Raw genomic sequence first — 22,907 nt, 5'->3', positions numbered from 1 at the left:
TTTCTTCTGCAATAACAGCACAAGTAATATTACATTAAATCTCTGAACAATTTTCCCAATAGCTTAGTTGGCTAAGGTAATGAACTATAATGACCAGGAAGGCGTTAGGTTTAAGACACTGCAACTTGTCTCAATACACCCGGGTTTTTTTTGGGGGGGAGGGGGGGGTGAGGAACACAACTGAACAAATTTGCTTTTATACAGCATTTTCAATGTAGAAAAATGTTCCATGGCCACACTGAAGCAAAAGGTAAACAGATGTTGAGCCAAATAAGGGGTGATGAGGAGGAGTGATCAAAAGCTTGGTCACAGAGGTGGGTTTTGAGAGGGTTCTTAAAGGAGGAGAGGGAGATGTAGAGGCAGAAGAGTTTAGGGAAAAATTCCAGAGAGTGGGGCTTACTTAGGTGGCTGAAGGTATGGCTATCAATGGTGGCGTGATAGAAATGAAGGTTACACAAGAGGTCAGAGTCGGGAGAGTACAGGGGAGGGAAGTGTGTTTTTTTTGGCGGGTTGGATGAGGTTACAGAGATTGGGACAAGGATGAGAATTTAATATTTGAGATGTTGTGGGAATGGGAGCCACTGTGATTACCAGATTTCCCTGCAACAATGAGCGTGATGGGCAAGCATGACTTGACGAAGGATAGAATATGAGCAAGAGTTTTGGATGAACTGAAAAATTACAGAGGGTGCAAGATGAGAAGCCCAGGAGAGCACTGGAGTAATCAAGCCTGGAGGTGACAAAGGCACCAATGATTTCAGCAGCAATGAGATAGGATGCCAGCAGATGTTGTTGTGGAGGTGGAAGCAGGCAGTCTTTGTGATGCAGGATATAATGTTGCAAGCCCAGCCCAGGGACAAACAGGACACCAAGGTTGTAAACAATATGCATTCTCACATCTCATCTATGTCCAGTGACCTCTGTGGAAAGTGCACGTGTGGATGCCAGAAGAGGACAGGATAGAACTTGGTTGTGATGACTTTCATGGTAAATTACCTTGCTTAAACTCACCATCTTGACTCACAGAATGGGCATTCAATCCAAGCATCAGAGAATGGCCATCACCTGTGGAATTGTACCCCAACACAAGTCAGAGTGTCCTGAAGAGGAGGGAAACAAATTGTGGACAGGGGAGGGGTGAAATCAAGGGGGAATAAGTTCTAATCATTCTTCCCAGTTAGATCCCTAATTCTACCTCCTCAGGCAGGAAATTTGGTAGATGAATACTGGAACCCATCACCCAGGAAGTGCATTTCTGCAGTGATGGGGAGAAATCTAGTTATCTTTTCTCTTCTGTCCTTACGCTCTATTTCCAATTTCTCCACCACCAACTGGAATTTTAGGGGCCCAACAGAGAACCAGGCAAGAATTCAAATACTTGACTGACACCAGCTTTTTGAATTATTAGTTCTCCTATCACAAGACCTGCTGCGCTCCTCAAATTTTAATTTTAAGTCTTAATGCAGTGAAATTTTATTTAGCACTTACCCCAGTGATTCAGAATTTAACTGACTGACCATCTGGGGAGTTGGAAGACTGTCAAGGAAGACAGCCATTTCAAATTCTGTTATAAACAGAATTGTGTTACAATCAATCCTGAGAAAGGTTCCTACAGCTGAACTTAAAAAGTGTTTTAGCAAAATATAAATAAGAATTTTAAACAGTAGGCAGGCAAATCATCAGGCAGGCTTTATTTCCCCCCTCCCACCCCCCCCCAATTTTCTCTCACCTAGCCACAACTTGAACATGGAGCATCAGCAGCTCTAGCACCTTGCCGAATCACGTGTCAGCAGATCACACATGGGCGCATTACAAACACAAACACTTACAGGATCACTAGATATTGTTCAGGAACAGGAGCCCTTGGAAATCCTTACGCTTCCCAGTCCAGGGACATAGAAACATAGAAAATTGGTGCAAGAGTAGGCCATTCGGCCCTTCGAGCCTGCACCACCATTCAATATGATCATGGCTGATCATTTTTGCAACTTTAGTACCCCATTCCTGCTTTCTCTCCATACCCCTTGATCCCTTTAGCCGTAAGGGCCACATCTAACTCTCTTTTGACTTTATCTAACGAACTGGCCTCAACAACTTTCTGTGGTAGAGAATTCCACAGGTTCACAATTCTCTGAGTGAAGAAGTTTCTCCTCATCTCGGTCCTAAATGGCTTACCGCTTACCCTTAGACTGTGACCCCTGGCTCTGGACTTCCCCAACATTGGGAACATTCTTTCTGCATCTAACCTGTCCAATCCCGTCAGAATTTTATATGTTTCTATGAGATTCCCTCTCATTCTTCTAAATTCCAGTGAAAATAAGCCTAGTCGATCCAGTCTTTCTTCATAGGTCAGTCCTGCCATCCCAGGAATCAGTCTGATGAACCTTCGCTGCACTCCCTCAATAGCAAGAATATCCTTCCTCAGATTAGGAAACCAAAACTGTACTCAATATTCAAGGTGTGGCCTCACCAAGGCCCTGTATATCTGCAGTAAGGCCTCCCTGCTCCTATACTCAAATCCTCTTGTTATGAAGGCCAACATGCCATTTGCCTTCTTCACCGCCTGCTGTACCTGCATGCCAACTTTCAATGACTGATGTACCATGACACCCAGGTCTCATTGCATCTCCCCTTTTCCTAATCTGTCACCATTCAGATAATATTCTGCTTTTCTGTTTTTGCCACCGAAGTGGATAACCTCACATTTATCTACATTATACTGCATCTGCTATGCATTTACCCACTCACCTAACCTGTCCAAGTCACCCTGCAGCCGCTTAGCATCCTCCTCACAGCTCACACTGCCACCCAGCTTAGTGTCATCTGCAAACTTGGAGATATTACATTCAATTCCTTTGTCTAAATCATTAATGTATATTGTGACTAGCTGGGGTTCCAGCACTGAACCTTGCGATACCCCACTAGTCACTGCCTGCCATTCTGAAAAGGACCCGTTTATTCCTACTCTTTGCTTCCTGTCTGCCAACCAGTTCTCTATCCACATCAATACATTACCCCCAATACCATGTGCTTTAATTTTGCACACTAATCTCTTATGTGGGACCTTGTCAAAAGCCTTTTGAAAGTCCAAATACACCACATCCACTGGTTCTCCCTTGTCCACTCTACTAGTTACATCCTCAAAAAAGCCTAGAAGATTTGTCAAGCATGATTTCCCTCTCATAAATCCATGCTGATTTGGACCGATCCCGTCACTGCTTTCCAAATGCGCTGCTACTACATGTTTAATAATTGATTCCAACATTTTCCCTATTACCGAATTCCATTTTCTCTCTCCCTCCTTTTTTAAAAACCAAGGAATCTATCAGTCTGTATGGCTCAGTTTCATATTACCCAGAGCCACTGGAGAAGCTTTCCCTTCTGGATGAGATTATTTGTCAGTTTAAAAATAAATGTCACAGTATATACATGCATTATACAAAGATACCAGGTAAGAGAGTGAACGACAGAAAAAAATAAAACCAGAATACGACCTTAAACTAAACCATCACAGTAAGGCAACAGGGTACAAGGTTAAACTACTGAAAGACAAACTTAAGACTGATGTCTGCAAGTTCTTCACACAAAGCTTTCCAGATAAAGTAACAGGCAAAAGCTTGAGTCACTAAGAAACATGCTTTGACCAGGGGGTTGGGGTGAGGGTCTGCTGGAAAGAGAAACTATAGGTTCCTTCTGGATGAATGAGCCTCAAAAAGAACAGAAGAACATAAGAATTACGAACAGGAGTAGGCCATCTAGCCCCTCGAGCCTGCTCCGCCATTCAATAAGATCATGGCTGATCTGGTCGGGGACTCAGCTCCACTTACCCGCTCTCTCCCCGTAACCCTTAATTCCCTTATTGGTTAAAAATCTATCTATCTTTGACTTGAAAACATTCAATGAGCTAGCCTCAACTGCTTCCTTGGGCAGAGAATTCCACAGATTCACAACCCTCTGGGAGAAGAAATTCTTTCTCAACTCGGTTGTAAATTGGCTCCTCTGTATTTTGAGGCTGCGCCCCCTAGTTCTAGTCTCCCCTACCAGTGGAAACAACCTCTCTGCCTCTATCTTGTCTATCCCTTTCATGATTTTAAATGTTTCTATAAGATCACCCCTCATCCTTCTGAACTCCAACGAGTAAAGACCCAGTCTACTCAATCTATCATCATAAGGTAACCCCCTCATTTCTGGAATCAGCCTAGTGAATCTTCTCTGTACCCCTTCCAAAGCTAGTATATCCTTCCTCAAGTAAGGTGACCAAAACTGCACGCAATACTCCAGGTGCGGCCTTACCAATACCTTATACAGTTGCAGCAAGACCTCCCTGCTTTTGGACTCCATCCCTCTCGCAATGAAGGCCAACATTCCATTCGCCTTCCTGATTACCTGCTGCACCTGCAAACTAACCTTTTGGGATTCATGCACAAGGACGCTCGCGGCCTTCCGCGAGAGGTGGGCACCGGAGGGACTGGAGTGCATCATCACGCCCGGCAACCAAATTTTAATTTGATTTTACGTTTTTTAAGTTTAATTTGTTTTAATTGCCGGTGCTTTTAGTGTCCCTTTTATAGGGGGCACTGGAAAAATTTGATTTTAGCGCCCCAAAAAAAAAAAAAGGGGGCCTTGAAAATGTCTGGAGTGTCACCCAGGTCGGGTGGCACCGTTTAATGTTTTTATGTTTTGCAGGTAAACTCAAAAGAGTTTCATGCACAAGGACCCCAAAAAAAACCAAAGAAAAAAGAAAAGAAAAAAAAAGAGGGGCCTTGAAAATGTCTGCTGTGTCACCCAGGCGGGTGGCATGGTTTTAATGTTTATGTTTATTTTCAGGTAAACTCAAAAGAAAGAGTTTCATGCACAAGGACCCCCAGGTCCCTCTGCACCACAGCATGTTGTAATTTCTCCCCATTCAAATAATATTCCCTTTTACTGTTTTTTTCCCCCCCAAGGTGGATGACCTCACATTTTCCGACATTGTATTCCATCTGCCAAACCTTAGCCCATTCGCTTAACCTATCCAAATCTCTTTGCAGCCTCTCTGTGTCCTCTACACAACCCGCTTTCCCACTAATCTTAGTGTCATCTGCAAATGTTGTTGTACTACACTCTGTCCCCTCTTCCAGGTCATCTTATGTATATTGTAAACAGTTGTGGTCCCAGCACTGATCCCCGTGGCACACCACTAACCACTGATTTCCAACCGGAAAAGGACCCATTTATCCCCACTCTCTGCTTTCTGTTCGCCAGCCAATTCTCTATCCATGCTAATACATTTCCACTGAATCCGCGTACCTTTATCTTCTGCAGTTACCTTTTGTGTGGCACCTTATCGAATGCCTTTTGGAAATCTAAATACACCACATCCATTGGTACACCTCTATCCAACATGCTTGTTATATCCTCAAAGGATTCCAGTAAGTTAGTTAAACGGGATTTCCCTTTCATGAATCCATGCTGCGTCTGCTTGATTGCACTATTCCTATCTAGATGTCCCGCTATTTCTTCCTTAATGATCGTTTCAAGCATTTTCCCCACTACAGATGTTAAACTAACCGGCCTATAGTTACCTGCCTTTTGCCTGCCCCCTTTTTTAAACAGAGGCGTTACATTAGCTGCTTTCCAATCCGCTGGTACCTCCTCAGAGTCCAGAGAATTTTGGTAGATTATAACGAATGCATCTGCTATAACTTCCGCCATCTCTTTTAATACCCTGGGATGCATTTCATCAGGACCAGGGGACTTTCTACCTTCAGTCCCATTAGCCTGTCCAGCACTACCCCCCTAGTGATAGTGATTGTCTGAAGGTCCTCTCTTCCCACATTCCTGTGGCCTGCAAATTTTGGCATGGTTTTTGTGTCTTCCACTGTGAAGACGGAAGCAAAATAATTGTTTAAGGTCTCAGCCATTTCCACATTTCCCATTATTAAATCCCCTTTTTCATCTTCTAAGGAACCAACATTTACTTTAGTCACTCTTCCATTTTATATATCTGTAAAAGCTTTTACTATCTGTTTTAATGTTTTGCGCAAGTTTACCTTCGTAATCTATCTTCCCTTTCTTTATTGCTTTTTTAGTCATTCTTTGCTGTTGCTTAAAATTTTCCGAATCCTCAAGTTTCCCACTAACCTTGGCCACCTTATACGCATTGGTCTTTGATTTGATACTTTCCTTTATTTCCTTGGTTATCCACGGCTGGTTATCCCTTCTCTTGCCGCCCTTCTTTTTCATTGGAATATATTTTTGTTGCCTTCCTCCATTCATTTCATCTTGTGATCTCCACACACATGATATCCTGCTCTATAACCATAGTTAATTTCTCCAATCTGGCAATTTTTTTTACCCTCCTCTTTCCACCAGCTTTCCCCCTGATTAAAGGATCAACGGCTTGTTGAGGTACAGTTCAACATCAGTTATTCTCCTTGTCCAGTTAGTCTTGTCTACTTGTGAGTTCAGACTGTGTCTGTAAGCTATTCAACCACTTAGCATAATAGTTGAGCCTGATCTTGCCCTCACATGTACTTCAAGCAGAGGTTGTTGGATAGTGATTAACTTACCAATTTTCCCTTCCTTAACCCAGGATACCAGACCTAATTGTTGCACCCATATCACTTCACCACCCTGGCTGAAATCAGCTAGAACCTGGTCTGTGTGGGGAAAGCTGTTCATTGCCATCACCAGCTAAGCCACTGGGGAGCAGCTTTTTTTTAAAAACATGCCTTATCTTTTAAAAGAACTTGAGTGCAAAATTGCAATAAGCTCCTCAAATGGCTATGTGACACCAAACTCTTAAAGCTAGCAGTGTGCCAGCATTTTTCCTTCTACTATTTGGAAAATATCCTGTTCATTTTTTTTTAATGAGCTTGAACTATATTCAAAAGATTGACTTTGTTCTGTGCTGTAAGATTCAATGATTCTAAAAAGAAATCCAACAGTTTTCTTCTTTAAAACTGCAAGTTACATAAACCTGGAAAAACAGGAATACTTTGCAGCATGCCTTCTTTGCACTCCAAACAGATGGCTGCGATGGCAAGCCTGCTAGAAGTTAAACAGGAAACAAAGTCTAGAGGAATACAGTTCGTTCAATTATCCACATGGAAACCCATGAGTGGGGTATTAGTCGTTGCTAAATCTTTCCATGATGTCAATGATGGGAAGCTCTATTTAAAACAGGGAGCTGCAAGTCAATCTGGAATCAGAGGGCCTCAAGAAAGCATTTTACTTCACCAACTGGGTTTGATTTCCTAGGTTCAGATGCCCCTGAATCTGCTTTCTCGCCAGTTCAAAGTCGTGACCCCGCAACTGATTGATTCCAAGGCACAAGGGGGTAGAAATTCATCTCCCGCGGTAACACAAAACTGGCAGGATCAGATCGGCTGACCATCACGCACTGATTTCAATGGAACTGAAAATCGGGCTGCGATGTACAACAGGCGGCAGGCGCGCTACTGCCTGTTTTACAACGAATTTCTCCCCCAAGATACTTACAGATGAGGAAGGCCATTTAGCTCATATTAATATATCCTTCCAGTACAACTTTCCGGATGGAGCTGCCGAGCAAGGATGACCTGCATGGATAATATAATTCTTAGAACTTTGTCCTTTTGAGTTTGTGGGGAGGAGAGGGTGGGGGCATTACGATAAAAAAAAAACAGCCACGCAGATTGGAGTTCCCCTTTAATGCGCACTGTGCTAACAAAACATTCTGGATTTTAAAAGCCAATATAAAATTGGGCCCGAAATACTGCGCCACTGCCGCGTCCCTTTTGTTCCTACTGCCCTGTTGTGCGAGGGGAGAAGAGCGGGGGAGGGGCCGCGGGCGGTGTGTTGCCCCGGGGGTGAGCTGCCTGGGCTCTCCTGTCATAGTCACTCCGCACCTGTCGTCCATTAACCCGCCAAGAGACCTTCCTCACCCCACCCCCTCCCCCTCCCCGCAACCGCGCGGTCGGCGAGCGCCAGGACTCGAGGCCCAGGCTCAGCCGTCAGGCCTAGAGCGGGTATGCGTAATGCCTCGCCTCCGCAGGACGACCAGGGGCTTCTGTTCAGCAGCGAGGCCGGTAACTGTGGTACCTGTAGCGGTTGAGGATGTCGCTGACTGACTGGACGGGCCGCCTGCCTGCCGGCGGGGTGGGGTAAACGTCGGCTCGGCTCGGCTCGGCTCGGGTCCGCACAGCCGCCGCCCCTCCGGCTCGCTCGCGCTCTCGAGCCCGCGTTGCTGCTCGCGCTGGTTCAGGCGGGTCCGTGCACGTCATCACCCCGCGACTGCCGCTCTCCACTATGTGTGTGTGTGTGTGTGTGTGTGTGAAGGCCTTGAGGGGGACAACCTGTGCTCACCTCTAAACTGAGTGGAGCAGGTAAGGGATTTAAAATGAGCTCCAATTGGTATTTGTTTCAGTAAATTAACTCTATTCAATACCAGGGATCCCACCCCCACACTGAAATAAGTAAAGGTCTTTCCGCTCTGGACATATGAGTGTCTTTCTTTCCAAAGAAAATGAAAATTTCATTGAAAATAAGTGAATTTTTGACGTTTTTGCAAACATGTGAGTGATATCTTTTACAGACTCTCCACTAAAGTGAAGCTACAATAATGTAGTCTTGTGGGAATACCAACATACTCGGTCACAGAGTGAAGGCTACAAAATATAGTGTTTTAGTTTGACAACAACAACTTAATGTCAGCTGTGGCTCTCAGTGGGTAACACTCTCGCCTCTGAGGCAGAAGGTTGTGGGTTCAAGTCCCACTCCAGGGACTTGAGCACGAAAAATCTAGGTTGACATTGAAGTGCAGTGCTGCGGGAGTGCTGCACTGTCGGAGTTACTGTCTTTCGAATGAGATGTTAAACCGAGGTCCCTTCTGCTCTCTCAAGTGGACGTAAAAGATCTCATGGCACTATTTCAAAGAAGAGCAGGGGAGTTATCCCGAGTGTCCTGACCAATATTTATCCCTCAATCAACATAACAAAAAAACAGATTATCTGCTCATTATCACATTGCTGATTGTGGGAGCTTGCTTGTGCGCAAATTGGTTGCCACATTTCCGACATTACAAGTGACAACACTTCAAAAAAGTACTTCATTGTCTCTAAAAACACTTTGAGACATCCGGTGGTCGTGAAAGGCGCTATATAAATCCAAGTCTTTCTTGTATTTATATAGCACCTTTAACGTAGTAAAATGTCCCAAGGCGCTTCACAGGAGTGTGATAAGACAAAAAAAAATTGACACCAAGTCACATAAGAAGAAATTACGGCAAATGATAAAAAAGCTTGGTCAAAGAGGTAGGTTTTGAGGAGTGTCTTAAAGGATGAAAGAGAGAGGCAGAGAGATTTAGGGAGGGAGTTCCAGAGCTTAACTGTACTGGCAACTGAAGGCACGGCCAACGATGGTTGAGCAGTTACAATCAGAAATGCTCAAAAGGGCAGAATTTGAGGAACCCAGATATCTCAGTTGGGAGGGTTGGCCATGGAGGAATTTGTAAACAAGTATGAGAATTTTGAAATCGAGGCGTTGCTTAACCAGAAGCCAATGTAGATCAGCGAGCACAGGGGTGATCGGTGAACGGGACTTGGTGCGAATTAGGACACGTGCTGCCGAGTTCTGGATGACCTCAAATAGAATGTGGGAGACCAGCCAGGAGTACATTGGAGTAGTCAAATCTAGAAATAACAAAGGCTTGGATAAGGGTTTCAGCAGCAGATGAGCTGAGGCAGGGACGGAGACGGGCAATGTTACGGGGGTGGAAATAGGTGGTGTTAATTATGCCGCGGTTATGTGGCCGGAAGCTCCTTTCAGGGTCAAATATTACTTAGGTTGCGAACACTCTGATTCAGCCTCAGACAGATGCTAGGGAGAGGGATGGAATTAGTGGCTAAGGAACGCAGTTTGTGGTGGGGACCAAAGACAGTGGACAAAGACAATTCAGAAAAACGTGTACACATAAGTGTAATGAACATGTTTTGCTTAATTTATGAAGTCTTATAAATTCATCATCTTATCCTTCCTAATAATTATATTGGGCGGTTTTATTATTGTCTCACATCAATTTTTGCATTGGACTGCCTACTTAACTAGTCACTTCATCTCAATTAAATTAATTGTGTGTGAAGCACCGGAGACATTTCTGAGGTGGGATAATTTGCTCTCAATGTAAGTGTTGCTAAATTCAATTATCAATTTTTTTAAAATATGTTAGGAATAACTGAGAAGTTATTGGTGGCCGGTGTGGGTGGAGAATTCCCAAAAGCTTCTCAAGGCGGGGAGGTGAAATGGTAATGGTATTGATGGAGCTTGATTTCTGAGGCTAGGGAATAGGATTCTGTTTGAGGCAATTATACTCTTAGTATTTCATTATGCAATGTGTGCCTGTCCACCAGCAGGGGAATTGTAGTGAGTCAGAAAACTACTAAAGAATCTTGCTGATATCCATGGCTCTTAGTGATTTTTTTGAGTTGTCCCAGCATGTATCTCTGAAATTTTGGAGGTCTACAGGGTAATCTGAAGAAACAAGCTGCATTTCTCCTTGTGGGAAATGTGTTGGAAAGATTGTGGCATTTGGGATAGAAAACCCTTCCAATCAAAACCTTTGAGATCCCAACCTGTTGCATGCAACAACAGATTACAGCACCTGTGGGTACCTCCCACTCAATTCCATGGTTGGACTATTGTTCAAGATTACAAATAACGCACATGAATATTGTAAATCTCAGGGAAACATAATGTTGACCTAATGCCTGGTACGTTTCTCATGAAGAAGCAGGAAGCTATGAGTGTATGTTCCCCTGTTTTAGATGAGTAATCCATGATCTGTGCAAGGATAAATCATCACAGAACTCTTAAACGTCAAGTCTAGTGCTTCCTTCAGCCCATAAATAAGATCCAGGACAAAGCAGTGAGATGAATTTGTAGCAAAAAATGGAAACAATTGTCGGGAGAGGGAAGGAAAGCTTTGACCTACTCCAACTTGTTGCTCAATAGCCTGGAGGAGGAATAAACCCCTCACATGAGAACCTGAATTAAGAACATGATAACAAGAAAACCTGGCGCATTAACATTGGACTTGGGTGCCTCGAACATCAAACTGGCTGTCACATTGCAAGCTGTTCTGCAGAGGATCCTTCCAGCACATTGCAGACAGAGGTCTGTCATGTAGGTAATGAGGAAACTCAGACATGAGACTACAATTGCTAGAAGGCATCAATACAAAAGCAAAATACTGCTGATGCTGGAATCTGAACTAAAAACAGAAAATGCTGGAAATACTCAGCAAGTCAGGCAGCAGAGAGAAACAGAGTTAACGCTTCAGGTCGATTATGCTAGAAGGCATTACCTGGAGGCTGGGTATAAGAACGTGCGCTTGTATATCCAGGATTCCGTACATGGGGTTGCAAAGAGGCAAGCAGTTGCTGTAGGTCTGGGCCTTCACCAGTTGAAACCATCATTCAGTGGTGAGTGTCAATTCTGTAGTGAGGTGGATGATGGCACTGTAGTCACATATCTCATGAGGAGCTCCTGGTATTTGCTGTCTACCTAATAAAGTGTCTAACCCTTGCTGCAATTAGTGACAGATCCAATTTTGGGGGGGAATGGGGAAGCGAGGTCTCTGTAATCAAGCTTAGTCTAAGATAACACACCTAGTTATAGAAATTTGTAGCCCTCTGGCAAACTGAATAATCCGATACTTCATAGAATTCTAGAAATTTGCAGCCCAGAAGGATACCATTCGGACCTTCGTGTCTGCACCGGTCGAAAAAGAGCTATCCAGTCTAATCCCTCTTTCCAGCTCTTGATCCATAGCCCGAAGTTTGCGACACCTCAACTGCATATCGAAGTACTTTTTAAATGTGATGAGCGTTTCTGCCTCTACCATCCTTTCAGGCAGTGAGTTCTAGAACCTCCACCACCCTCTGGGTGAAAAAAGTTCTCAACTCCCCTCTAATCCTTCTACCAATTACTTTAAATCTGTGCCCCCTGGTTATTGACCTTTCTGCTAAGGGAAATAGGTGCTTCCTATCCACTATAACTAGGCCCCTCAAAATGTATACACCTCAATTAAGTTTCCCCTCAGCCTCCTCAGTTTAAAAGAAAACAACCCCAGCCTATCCAATCTTTCCTCATAACTAAAATTCCCCAGTCCTGACAACATCCTTGTAAATCTCCTCTGGACCCTCTCTAATGCAATCACATCTTTCGTGTAATATGACGACCAGAACCTAGGCAAGTCTGCAGTACTCCAAGGCAGTGTCGATGAGTGACCAGCCAGCCTGTCTCCTCAATGGAATCTGGACTTGTCACTTTGTGGTGGGGGGAGCGACTGGAAATTTTCCCACTCAGCTCTGGATAACCCTGCAAGCAATGCCTTAATGGTTACAGCGGTTCTAACTGGGCAAGCAAATGAGAAGCTTACCAGTGATTTATGGTAGTAAATATCACTGTTTTAACTAGTTAAACTCCAGCAATGTATCCACAAATACTTTGAATTCCATAATCCTTGGCTTTTGCTCACTTGCTCCTAACTTCTGTGGATCTAGGTAAGTGGAGTGTTTCCAAATGGCAAGAGAGTGTGCCCTTCATATCAGACCATCTACCACCTGTGTGGATTTTGCAGTTGTTTGGTTTGGAGATTTTTAAAATATGGGTTGACTGAACTTAAGAAAATCCAAAACCTTAAATAACCCCATCCCTCTATGAGGAAAACATGCACACAAACAAATCACCAAAATAATTGGCTCTGGCAATAAGATCCTTTGCATAATCAAACTTTTCCCATTTCCTCCCTTGAGATGTCAATCTGGCTACACAGATATTTTCCAAGACTTCAAGTGCTTTTATGACCCTCACCCTCTCCTGCATCTAAAGGGCTCACTGGGTGACAAAGGTACAACCCAAATTTTCAAATAATTTGTGCTTATTGCAGCGAGTGGATATCAATCAGGAGAATGGGGCACTTTTCCACGTTGAAGACTTTTTAAAGCTACCTCTTGAAAAACACCCTCGACACTATTCCAATAACAAAGTGTTAGAAATTTTGGGTCCACCTTAGACACTCTCTCGGGTTCAGTATCACCAGTCTCGCCCATAAGCGGACCCGTGTCCCTTTTGGTCAAGAGTTTACCTTCACTGCCTACTATATAGATGTACAACCTGGGGATACAACTGCGAGACCTCACTCTAGTTGCATTAATTGAATGTCCTTGCACATGCCTCAAGCGCATTTTCTAATCTTCTGAAAGGTGCATTGATTAACACTTTAATAAAACAAGGCCAGATATGAATCATTAAGCTGCTTTATTTTACAGTCAGTAAGTGGATGTATAGAGTAACAGTTATAGCAAATCTCACCTTATTTCAACTTAACTTTTGTTCCTCCTTGATAATGAAGAAAATAACTGAAAATGCACTGTTAGCTGTCTCAGTAACACTTTATTTTGGTCAGCTCTATCACTTGAGTCAGACCAAGGGTTACTCCAAGCCTGGTCAGCTCCCCTCAAGGAAAACGGCCCTAAACCTTACCCATTTTCCTTAAATTTTTTCCTTCGGAGGACAGGAAGTTGAGGGCCATACCTGAAACTTCTTCCCTGTCCAGGGATTTGCCCAGTAGGCCTGTCAATTAAACTGGCTACTGGCCTGCTAGGTGGAGACTCAGCCACATCATATCCTGCTGCATATGCGTAAAATGACTTCCTGACAAGATCCCAATTAAAAAAATAAATCAGCCCTCCATGATTAGTCTATTGTATAATAAATTCCAGATATTAATTTTGGGCTTTTCCTATTTCATTTGGCACAATTCACATTGTTTTCATGCAATAAACCTGTGTATGATACAGTTTTATATTGAAAACATTCTTCTAAACTAGCTGCAGTATATTCTTAACTCAAAGTTGCATAATTCACAATTTTCAGCACTAAATTTCCACATTGTTTTATATATGTTGCTAAATTCAAATAATTATATAATTCCATTTTTTTAAAATGCAAAACAGACTTTGAATTATAAGGTGTAGACTATAAGCTAAACTACCAAAATGGTAATGCACTATTATGGACAAGAGCATCAGAGAGTAGTTGCAACTAAAACCTTTCCATTGATACTCCTGAGCAAAGAGGCAACAGTGTTCAAATGTTTTGGATGGCATAGAATAGAATTTCTCTCACAGCAGCCGTGGCTTCTTCACAAGTTGGTTTTATTAAGTAAGGTGGAAGCAAAAAGCCATATTTCCCATGATCTCGAAGTTCAAAGGTAAATGAATATTTGATGCCCAAGTCATAAGCCCAGTCATCTGAACATCCACTAGATAAATCTGTAACAATAATGAGAAAGAGATTTAGAAATCATTTTGGAAATACAAATGTTGGTATGCTAGCCATAATTTCTCATTAACTGTCCCCAATCTGACCAGTCAATGAATTCATCCAGCAAACAACTGAGTCATACAGATCCCAGGTTCAATTCCTGGTTTGTGTCAAATCAGTTAAGCTTAGCTACCGAAGAAATTAGGGATGGAAAGATTGGCTTGTTATGACCTCTGCTGAAAGTGCAGGTGTGTGGACATGAGGTGAGCATTTGGCTTGTTTGTGACTCCCTTAGTCACTAAAATCCAAAGAGATTTAGGGGTCTATGTATTGGGATCATTAAAATGTAGTAGTCAGGTACAAAAAAAATTCAAAAAGGCGAATTGAATGTTAAACTAGAGGGCTAGAATATAAAGATCAGGAAGTTTTGCTACAGATATATAAAGCCCTGATTAGACCACATCTGGAGTACTTTGTACAGTTCTGGGCACCGCATCTTGGAAAGGATATATTGGCCTTGAAAGGAGTGCAATGCAGATTCACCAGAATATTACCAGGACTGAAAGAGTTAGGTTATGAGGAGAGATTACATAAACTAGGCTTGTATTGGAATATATAAGGTTAAGGGAGGATTTGATTCAGGTTTTTAGGATTTTGAAAGTAATTGATAAACTATTTCTGCTGGCTAGGACAAGGGGACATTACCTTAAAAGCAGATGCAGACCATTCAAGAAAGAAGTTATGAAACACTTCTTCACACCAAAGGTGGTAGAAGTAAACACTCTCTCCCACAAAAAGCAGTAGATGGTACCTCAATTAATAATTTAAAACCTGAGATTGATAGATTTTTGCGAGCCAATGGTATTAAAGGATATGGAGCTAAGGCAGGTGGAAGGAGTTAGGTGAATCAGTCATAATCTCATTGAATGGTGCAATAGGCTCAAGAAACTGAATGACCTACTCCTGTTCTTTTTTCCCCCTCTCTTCAACTCTCTGCAGCAGTATTAAAGGTTGTTGTATTTTCTGCTCTCCTCCTCTGCCTCTGGATGAATTGGAATTGTAGAAAGCCTCTTCCTGGGCTGTTTCACAAGGCTCACTCAAGGCCTCCCAGGCAGGAGCAACAACAGCAAGCTCCTTCTCTCACTGCTCCAGGCTCCAAGTGAATATGACCTACTCCTGTTCCTATCTTCATAATAGGCAGCTGATACTCATTGTAATGTTTTGTGCATGAATAATGTCTTCAGGAAAGGATTAAAGGGGAAGAATTGGCAGAGAAAAGGTGATTGTAATGATTTCTCCTATTGTACAAATATAGAATTTCCTGTAAAAGTTAGACTGCGTTTGTATCTAACTACAGAGAGTAGACCAGTTTCACAAAGCAGAATATCCTGGCATAGCCTACCCTCAGTTAAATTCACAGATACATTTGCTGTCAGAAAAAAAGGGCGGAAGCTCTGATACTTTCAAGCCAGAAGACTTAAGAATGACAAGGTAGGAATATGGCAGCACTACTGGATGGGGGAAAGGAATTGGAGGCAGAGGTAGGAGGCAACATCAACACAAAAATGATTAGTGGTCTAAACATTAGTCAGTAGTTCTATGGAACTTCTGCCCTCATTATTTCATAATCTACTACTAACCAATTCAGCCACAAACTATATCACAACACCACGCAGTCTAATTAGCAATACATGACATCAACACTATGCAGCTAACTACATGGCGTCACCATTAAAAGTGTTGCAGGCTATGTGACATCACCACTGACCATGCAGTTAACTGCACAACATACCTAACTACATGACATCACTGCTAACTGTGCCATTGGCTACATAACATCACTGACTGTAATTAGCTATGTGACATTACCACTGATTGCCACTGGTTATGTGACATAATTGCTGATAGTACAGCTAACTACATGACATCACTATTGGCTGCAGTTAACTACATGGCATCACCACTGATTGCAACTAACTAGGTTTACCCTTTTCGGTGAACATAAAAGATCTCATGAAACTATTCAAAGAAGAGCGGGGGAGTTCTCTCCCTTATGACCAGCCTCTTTATGACCAGATTATCAGGTCATTTATCTCATTGGTGTTTGTGGAACCTTGAGTGTAACTTGCATGATGCATTTCCTACATTACAAGAATGACTCCACTTAAATAAATACATAATTGGCTGTGAAGTGCTTTGTGACATCCTAAGATCGTGAAAGATGATGTATAAATGCACTTACTTTCTATCTATCGACATCACCACTGACTGTACAACTAGCAACAAACATGACAAGAGAGAATATGAAATTAGAGAAGTCAAAAAAACAATTAGGAAGGCAAAGTGGAACGATGAAATTAAATTATTAAGGAACAAAACAGAAAATAAACTTGTAAAATATTCTACAGGTGCATAAAAAAGGAAAGGCGTGATGGGAATAGGGCCACTAATGGGACAGTTAGGATAAAATCACAGGCAGCAATAGCAAAATAGCAGAAGTATATAATTATTTTGCTTCACCATTTACCAGCGAGACAGATCAGGTGGACATGACATTGGCAGATGAGATTAGAAATGATACAACTACATTGAAAATAAAAAGGAGAAATATTAAATAAACTAACCAAACTCAGACCATAAAACCCTGGTCCAGACAGATTACATCCATGCATTTTAAAAGAATCTAGAGAAGTGATAGCAGAGGCACTGTAACGTATGCACCTGTGGGTATGCTCACAGATTTCTGTTGCTGCAGGCTCTTAACGCTGCTGGCCGACGACGGCTCTCTCGTCTCGGATCTGGAGGGCGTCAACAACAGGGCCCGTGAATATTGCGGGGCTCTGTTCTCTCCGGAGCCGTCCAGCGAGGAAGCGCGTAGCATTTTGTGGGAGGACCTGCACCGAAAATCTGGAAGCTCCGCTAAGCCTGGCGGAGCTGACCGGCGCCCTCGACCGGCTCTTGAGGGGAAAAGCCCCGGGGCTGACCGTGGAGTTCCACAGGGCGTTCTGGGACGTCCTGGGGGGCGACTACGCGCGGGTCCTGGGGGAAAGTCTGGCGACCGGGGAGATGCCCCTCTCTTGGCGCAGGGCAGTCATCGTCCTGCTGCCTAAGAAGGGCGATCTCCGCCTCCTTAAGAACTGGCGCCCGGTCTCCCTCCTCAGCAAGGACTACAAAATCTTCGTCAGGGCGATGTCTGCTCGCCTTGGCGCCGTGCTGGACCACATGATCCACCCCGACCAGTCCTACACGGTCCCGGGCCGGACAATCCACGATAACATCCATCTGGTCCGGGACCTCATCCATCATTCCCAGGAGGCTGGTCTGTCGGTCGCCTTCCTATCTCTCGACCAAGAGAAGGCGTTCGACAGGGTGGATCACGACTATCTGCTCGGAACTCTGCGCGTTTTCGGGTTCGGGACGCATTTCGTCGCCCGGATCCGACTTTTGTACGCCGCCGCGGAGTGTCTGATAAAGGTTAACGGGTCCTTGACGGCGCCCCTTCGCTTTGGGAGAGGGGTGCGCCAGGGATGCCCCATGTCCGGCCAGTTATATGCCATCTGCGTAGAGCCTTTCCTGCGCCTCCTGCGGACGAGGTTGACGGGACTGGCTCTGCAAGGGCCAGGCGTGGAGGTCGTCCTCTCGGTTTACGCCGATGACGTGCTCCTCGCGGTAGAGGATCCCGCTGACCTGCGGAGGATGCGTGAGTGCCAGGAGATTTACTCGGCTGCATCCTCTGCCAGGATCAACTGGGAGAAATATTCCGGACTCCTGGTGGGTCAGTGGCGGGTGGACTCCCTGCCGGAGGAGCTCAGGCCTTTTGCCTGGAGCACGACCCATCTCCTCTATCTGGGAGTCTACCTTAGCCCTGACGAGGAAGCCTGGCCGACGAACTGGCAAGAGCTGGAGGCCAAGGTCGCCGCTCGCCTAGGGCGCTGGACAGGACTGCTCCGAGTGCTGTCCTACAGGGGTCGAGCGCTAGTCATAAACCAGCTGGTAGCCGCCATGTTGTGGTACCGACTGGTCACTTTGACCCCTCCCCCTGCGTTTGTCACCAAGATACAGAAGAAGCTGGTGGACCTCTGGAACAACAGGAAGCACTGGGTCTCTGCCGCGGTCTTGAGTCTCCCGCTTGGGGAGGGCGGTCAGTCGTTGGTGTGCGTCAGCACCCAGCTCGCGACTTTCCGTCTTCAGACCCTGCAGAGATACCTTTACGTCGAGCCCCCTCCTAGGTGGCGTGCTCTGGCGACGTATTTCTTCCGCCATCAGCACGGCCTCAACTACGACACGCAGCTCCTGTTTGTGAGCTTGGGGGGCGTCAGGACCGCATTCCAGGAGCTGCCTGTCTTTTACAAGGAACTCGCCAGGGTTTGGAACAAAGTCTCCAACAAGCGCAGCTCTCCACCGGCTGGAGTGGCGGCTGTCCTGCAGGAGCCGCTGCTCGGGAATCCGTACCTCCACGACCGAGGATTTAGGTGGCGGTCGGACGAGAGGGCTGTGGCTGGTGAGGTGACCAGGGTCAGGGACCTGCTCGATGGCGGAGGAGCGGGCTGGATGGCGCCAGACACGCTGGCGCGGCGCCTTAATTCTGCCAACGTCCGCCACGCGGCCGATGCCATCGAGTCGCTAAAAACAGCTCTGGGCCCTGACTCCGTTAGGTGCATCGAGGAGGCTCAAGCTCGTGGGGAGATCCCGTCCGAACTGACCCCCGTCCGGACGGAATTCCTCATTGGCGCCAAACCCCGGAACCTCCCTCGGGAGCCGGCGCCTCACAACTTGAGCCGCCTCGAGGAAATCCCCTCCGTGCCTTTCAGTTCCGCGCGGAGGGGTTTCCTGTACGGGCTGCTCCTGCACACTCTCAACTTTGCCATCCTCGCCTGCCGTCCGGACACGCCATGGCGTACCATCTTGCCGTCCGGAGGAGGCGAGGGTCCCCGATGGAGGGCACTCTACGCGGGAGTCCTCCCAGTATTTATCGGGGACTTGGCCTGGAGGGTGGTGCACGGAGCAGTACCGTGCAATAAATTTTTAAGATGGTTCACGGGCTCCCAGGCCGCCTGCAATTTCTGCGGTCTGGAAGAGTCCGTGTTCCATGTTTTTACCGAATGCACGAGGTTGCAGCCCCTGTTTTATTATTTAAAGGGGCTGCTCCTGAAATTCTGGCTGCACTTCAGTCCCACACTCCTGATCTTTGGGCACCTTGTGCGGAGGGGAGTGGGTAGTTCCGAGGGCCTCCTCGTAGGACTGCTCCTAGGCACGGCCAAGGGTGCCATCAGCCGGTCCAGGCAGCGGGCGGTCGAGGGGGTCGTTCAACCTGACTGCCTGCCTCTCTTCCGCGCGTACATCCGCGCCAGGGTGTCGTTGGAGATGGAGCACGCGGTGTCCACCAGTATGCTCGCGGCCTTCCGCGAGAGGTGGGCACCGGAGGGACTGGAGTGCATCATCACGCCCGGCAACCAAATTTTAATTTGATTTTATGTTTTAAAGTTTAATTTGTTTTTTTTAATTGCCGGTGTTTTTAGTGTCCCCTTCCCCTTTTATAGGGGGCACTTGGAGAAAAAAAAATCTATGATTTTAGTGCCCAAAAAAAAACTTAAAAAAAAACAAAAACACAAAAAAAAACACACACAAAAAGGGCCTTGTAAATGTTTGGTGTGCCCCCAAGATCGGGGGGACGCGATTTAAGGATTAATGTTTTAGTTTCCTCCCAAAAGAGTTCTGTTGCTGCAAGCTCTTGACGCTGCTGGCCGACGACGGCTCTCTAGTCTCGGATCCGGAGGGCGTCAACAACAGGGCCCGTGAAAATTGCGGGGCTCTGTTCTCTCCAGAGCCGTCCAGCGAGGAAGCGCGTAGAGTTTTGTGGGAGGACCTGCCGAAGGTCGGCCCGGAGGGCACCGAAAATCTGGAAGCTCCACTAAGCCTGGCGGAACTGACCGGCGCCCTCGACCGGCTCTCGAGGGGAAAAGCCCCGGGGCTGGACGGGCTGACCATGGAGTTCCACAGGGCGTTCTGGGACGTCCTGGGGGGCGACTACGCACGGGTCCTGGGGGAAAGTCTGGCGACTGGGGAGATGCCCCTCTCTTGGCGCAGGGCAGTCATCGTCCTGCTGCCTAAGAAGGGCGATCTCCGCCTCCTTAAGAACTGGCGCTCGGTCTCCTTCCTCAGCACGGACTACAAAATCTTCGCCAGGGCGATGTCTGCTCGCCTTGGCGCCATGCTGGACCACATGATCCACCCCGACCAGTCCTACACGGTCCCGGGCCGGACAATCCACGATAACATCCATCTGGTCCGGGACCTCATCCATCATTCCCAGGAGGCTGGTCTGTCGGTCGCCTTCCTATCTCTCGACCAAGAGAAGGCGTTCGACAGGGTGGATCACGACTATCTGTTCGGAAGTCTGCGCTCTTTCGGGTTCGGGACGCATTTCGTCGCCCGGATCCGACTTTTGTACGCCGCCGCGGAATGTCTGATAAAGGTTAACGGGTCCTTGACGGCGCCCCTTCACTTTGAGAGAGGGGTGCGCCAGGGATGCCCCATGTCCGGCCAGTTATACGCCATCTGCGTGGAGCCTTTCCTGCACCTCCTGCGGACGAGGTTGTCGGGACTGGCTCTGCAAGGGCCGGGCATGGAGGTCGTCCTCTCGGCTTACGCCGATGATGTGCTCCAAGCGTTAGAAGATCCCGCTGACCTGCGGAGGATGCGTGAGTGCCAGGAGATTTACTCGGCCGCATCCTCTGCCAGGATGAACTGGGAGAAATGTTCCAGACTCCTGGTGGGTCAGTGGCGGGTGGACTCCCTGCCAGAGGAGCTCAGGCCTTTTGCCTGGAGCACGACCCATCTCCTCTATCTGGGAGTCTACCTTAGCCCCGACGAGGGAGCCTGGCCGGCGAACTGGCAAGAGCTGGAGACCAAGGTCGCCGCTCGCCTAGGGCGCTGGACAGGACTGCTCCGAGTGCTGTCCTACAGGGGTTGAGCGCTAGTCATAAACCAGCTGGTGGCTGCCATGTTGTGGTACCGGCTGGTCACTTTGACCCCTCCCCCTGCGTTTGTCACCAAGATACAGAAGAAGCTGGTGGACTTCTTCTGGAACAACAGGAAGCACTGGGTCTCTGCCGCGGTCTTGAGTCTCCCGCTTGGGGAGGGCGGTCAGTTGTTGGTGTGCGTCAGCACACAGCTCGCGACTTTCCATCTTCAGACCCTGCAGAGATACCTTTACGTCGAGCCCCCTCCCAGGTGGAGTGCTCTGGCGACGTATTTCTTCCGCCATCAGCACGGCCTCAACTACGACACGCAGCTGCTGTTTGTGAGCTTGGGGGGCGTCAGGACCGCCTTCCAGGAGCTGCCTGTCTTTTACAAGGAACTCACCAGGGTCTGGAACAAAGTCTCCACCAAGCGCAGCTCTCCACCGGCTGGAGTGGCGGCTGTCCTGCAGGAGCCGCTGCTCGGGAATCCGTACCTCCACGACCGAGGTTTTAGGTGGCGGTCGGACGAGAGGGCTGTGGCTGGTGAGGTGACCAGGGTCAGGGACCTGCTCGATGGCGGAGGAGCGGGCTGGATGGCGCCAGACACGCTGGCGCAGCGCCTAAATTCTGCCAACGTTAGGTGCATCGAGGAGGCTCAAGCACGTGGGGAGATCCCGTCCGAACTGACCCCCGTCCGGACGGAATTCCTCATCGGCGCCAAAACCCGGAACCTCCCTCGGGAGCCGGCGCCTCACAACTTGAGCCGCCTCGGGGAAATCCCCTCCCTGCCTTTCAGTTCCGCGCGGAGGGTTTTCCTGTATGGGCTGCTCCTGCACACTCTCAACTTTGCCATCCTCGCCTGCCGTCCGGACACGCCATGGCGTACCATCTTGCCGTCCGGAGGAGGCGGGGGTCCCCGATGGAGGGCACTCTACACGGGAGTCCTCCCAGTATTTATCGGGGACTTGGCCTGGAGGGTGGTGCACGGAACAGTGCCGTGCAATAAATTTTTAAGCCGGTTCACGGGCTCCCAAGCCGCCAGCAATTTCTGCAGTCTGGAAGGGTCCGTGTTCCATGTTTTTACCGAATGCACGAGGTTGCAGCCCCTGTTTTATTATTTAAAGGGGCTGCTCCTGAAATTCTGGCTGCACTTCAGTCCCACACTCCTGATCTTTGGGCACCTTGTGCGGAGGGGAGTGGGTAGTTCCGAGGGCCTCCTCGTAGGACTGCTCCTGGGCACGGCCAAGGGTGCCATCAGCCGGTCCAGGCAGCGGGCGGTCGAGGGGGTCGTTCAACCTGACTGCCTGCCTCTCTTCCGCGCGTACATCCGCGCCAGGGTGTCCTTGGAGATGGAGCACGCGGTGTCCACCGGTACGATCGCGGCCTTCCGCGAGAGGTGGGCACCGGAGGGACCGGAGTGCATCATCATCCCCAGCAACCAAATTTTAATTTGATTTTAAATGTCTAAAGTTTAATTTGTTTAAGTTGCTGGTTTTAGTGACCCGCACCCCCTTTAGCCAGGGGGCACTTGTATAATTCGTGTTTTTAGTGCCCTCAAAAAAAAACAACAGGGCACGTGTTTGAAAGTTTTTGGAGTGTGTCCCCTCTTTAATCAGGGGGCACTCGATTGTTTTCAAAAAAAATAGTCGAACTGTT

The 22,907-nt window shown here is 47.0% G+C and overlaps 3 protein-coding genes across 10 annotated transcripts in view; 1 reads left to right on the top strand and 2 right to left on the bottom strand.

Annotated features, from left to right (window-relative positions):
- The window catches only part of LOC139276298 (zinc finger CCCH domain-containing protein 13-like), a 161,112-nt gene extending 152,889 nt beyond the window's left edge, over positions 1-8,223 (bottom strand). For 6 of the 8 annotated variants that reach the window (XM_070894072.1, XM_070894078.1, XM_070894074.1 and 3 more), the window contains exon 1: positions 8,065-8,220. The gene's annotated coding sequence lies outside the window, so the exon portion shown is untranslated. Of the gene's footprint in view, positions 1-7,482; positions 7,563-8,064 lie in introns of all 8 variants that reach the window. The other 2 variants (XM_070894073.1, XM_070894080.1) reach the window with 2 other exon arrangements.
- Positions 8,224-8,261: 38 nt separating this feature from the next.
- The window catches only part of LOC139276301 (leucine-rich repeat-containing protein 63), a 357,062-nt gene continuing 342,416 nt past the window's right edge, over positions 8,262-22,907 (top strand). Inside the window, exon 1 of the mRNA XM_070894090.1 lies at positions 8,262-8,348. The gene's annotated coding sequence lies outside the window, so the exon portion shown is untranslated. The remainder of the gene's footprint in view (positions 8,349-22,907) is intronic.
- Positions 14,113-22,907, bottom strand: part of cpb2 (carboxypeptidase B2 (plasma)) — a 74,740-nt gene continuing 65,945 nt past the window's right edge. The window contains exon 11 of the mRNA XM_070894093.1: positions 14,113-14,297. Coding sequence (XP_070750194.1) covers positions 14,113-14,297 — 185 coding nt within the window. The remainder of the gene's footprint in view (positions 14,298-22,907) is intronic.

The sequence above is a fragment of the Pristiophorus japonicus genome, chromosome 11 (genome assembly GCF_044704955.1).
Source record: "Pristiophorus japonicus isolate sPriJap1 chromosome 11, sPriJap1.hap1, whole genome shotgun sequence".
Lineage (NCBI taxonomy): Eukaryota > Metazoa > Chordata > Chondrichthyes > Pristiophoridae > Pristiophorus > Pristiophorus japonicus.
Note: the sequence above shows the minus strand (reverse complement) of the source record. Positions and strands in the feature narration are given on the sequence as shown.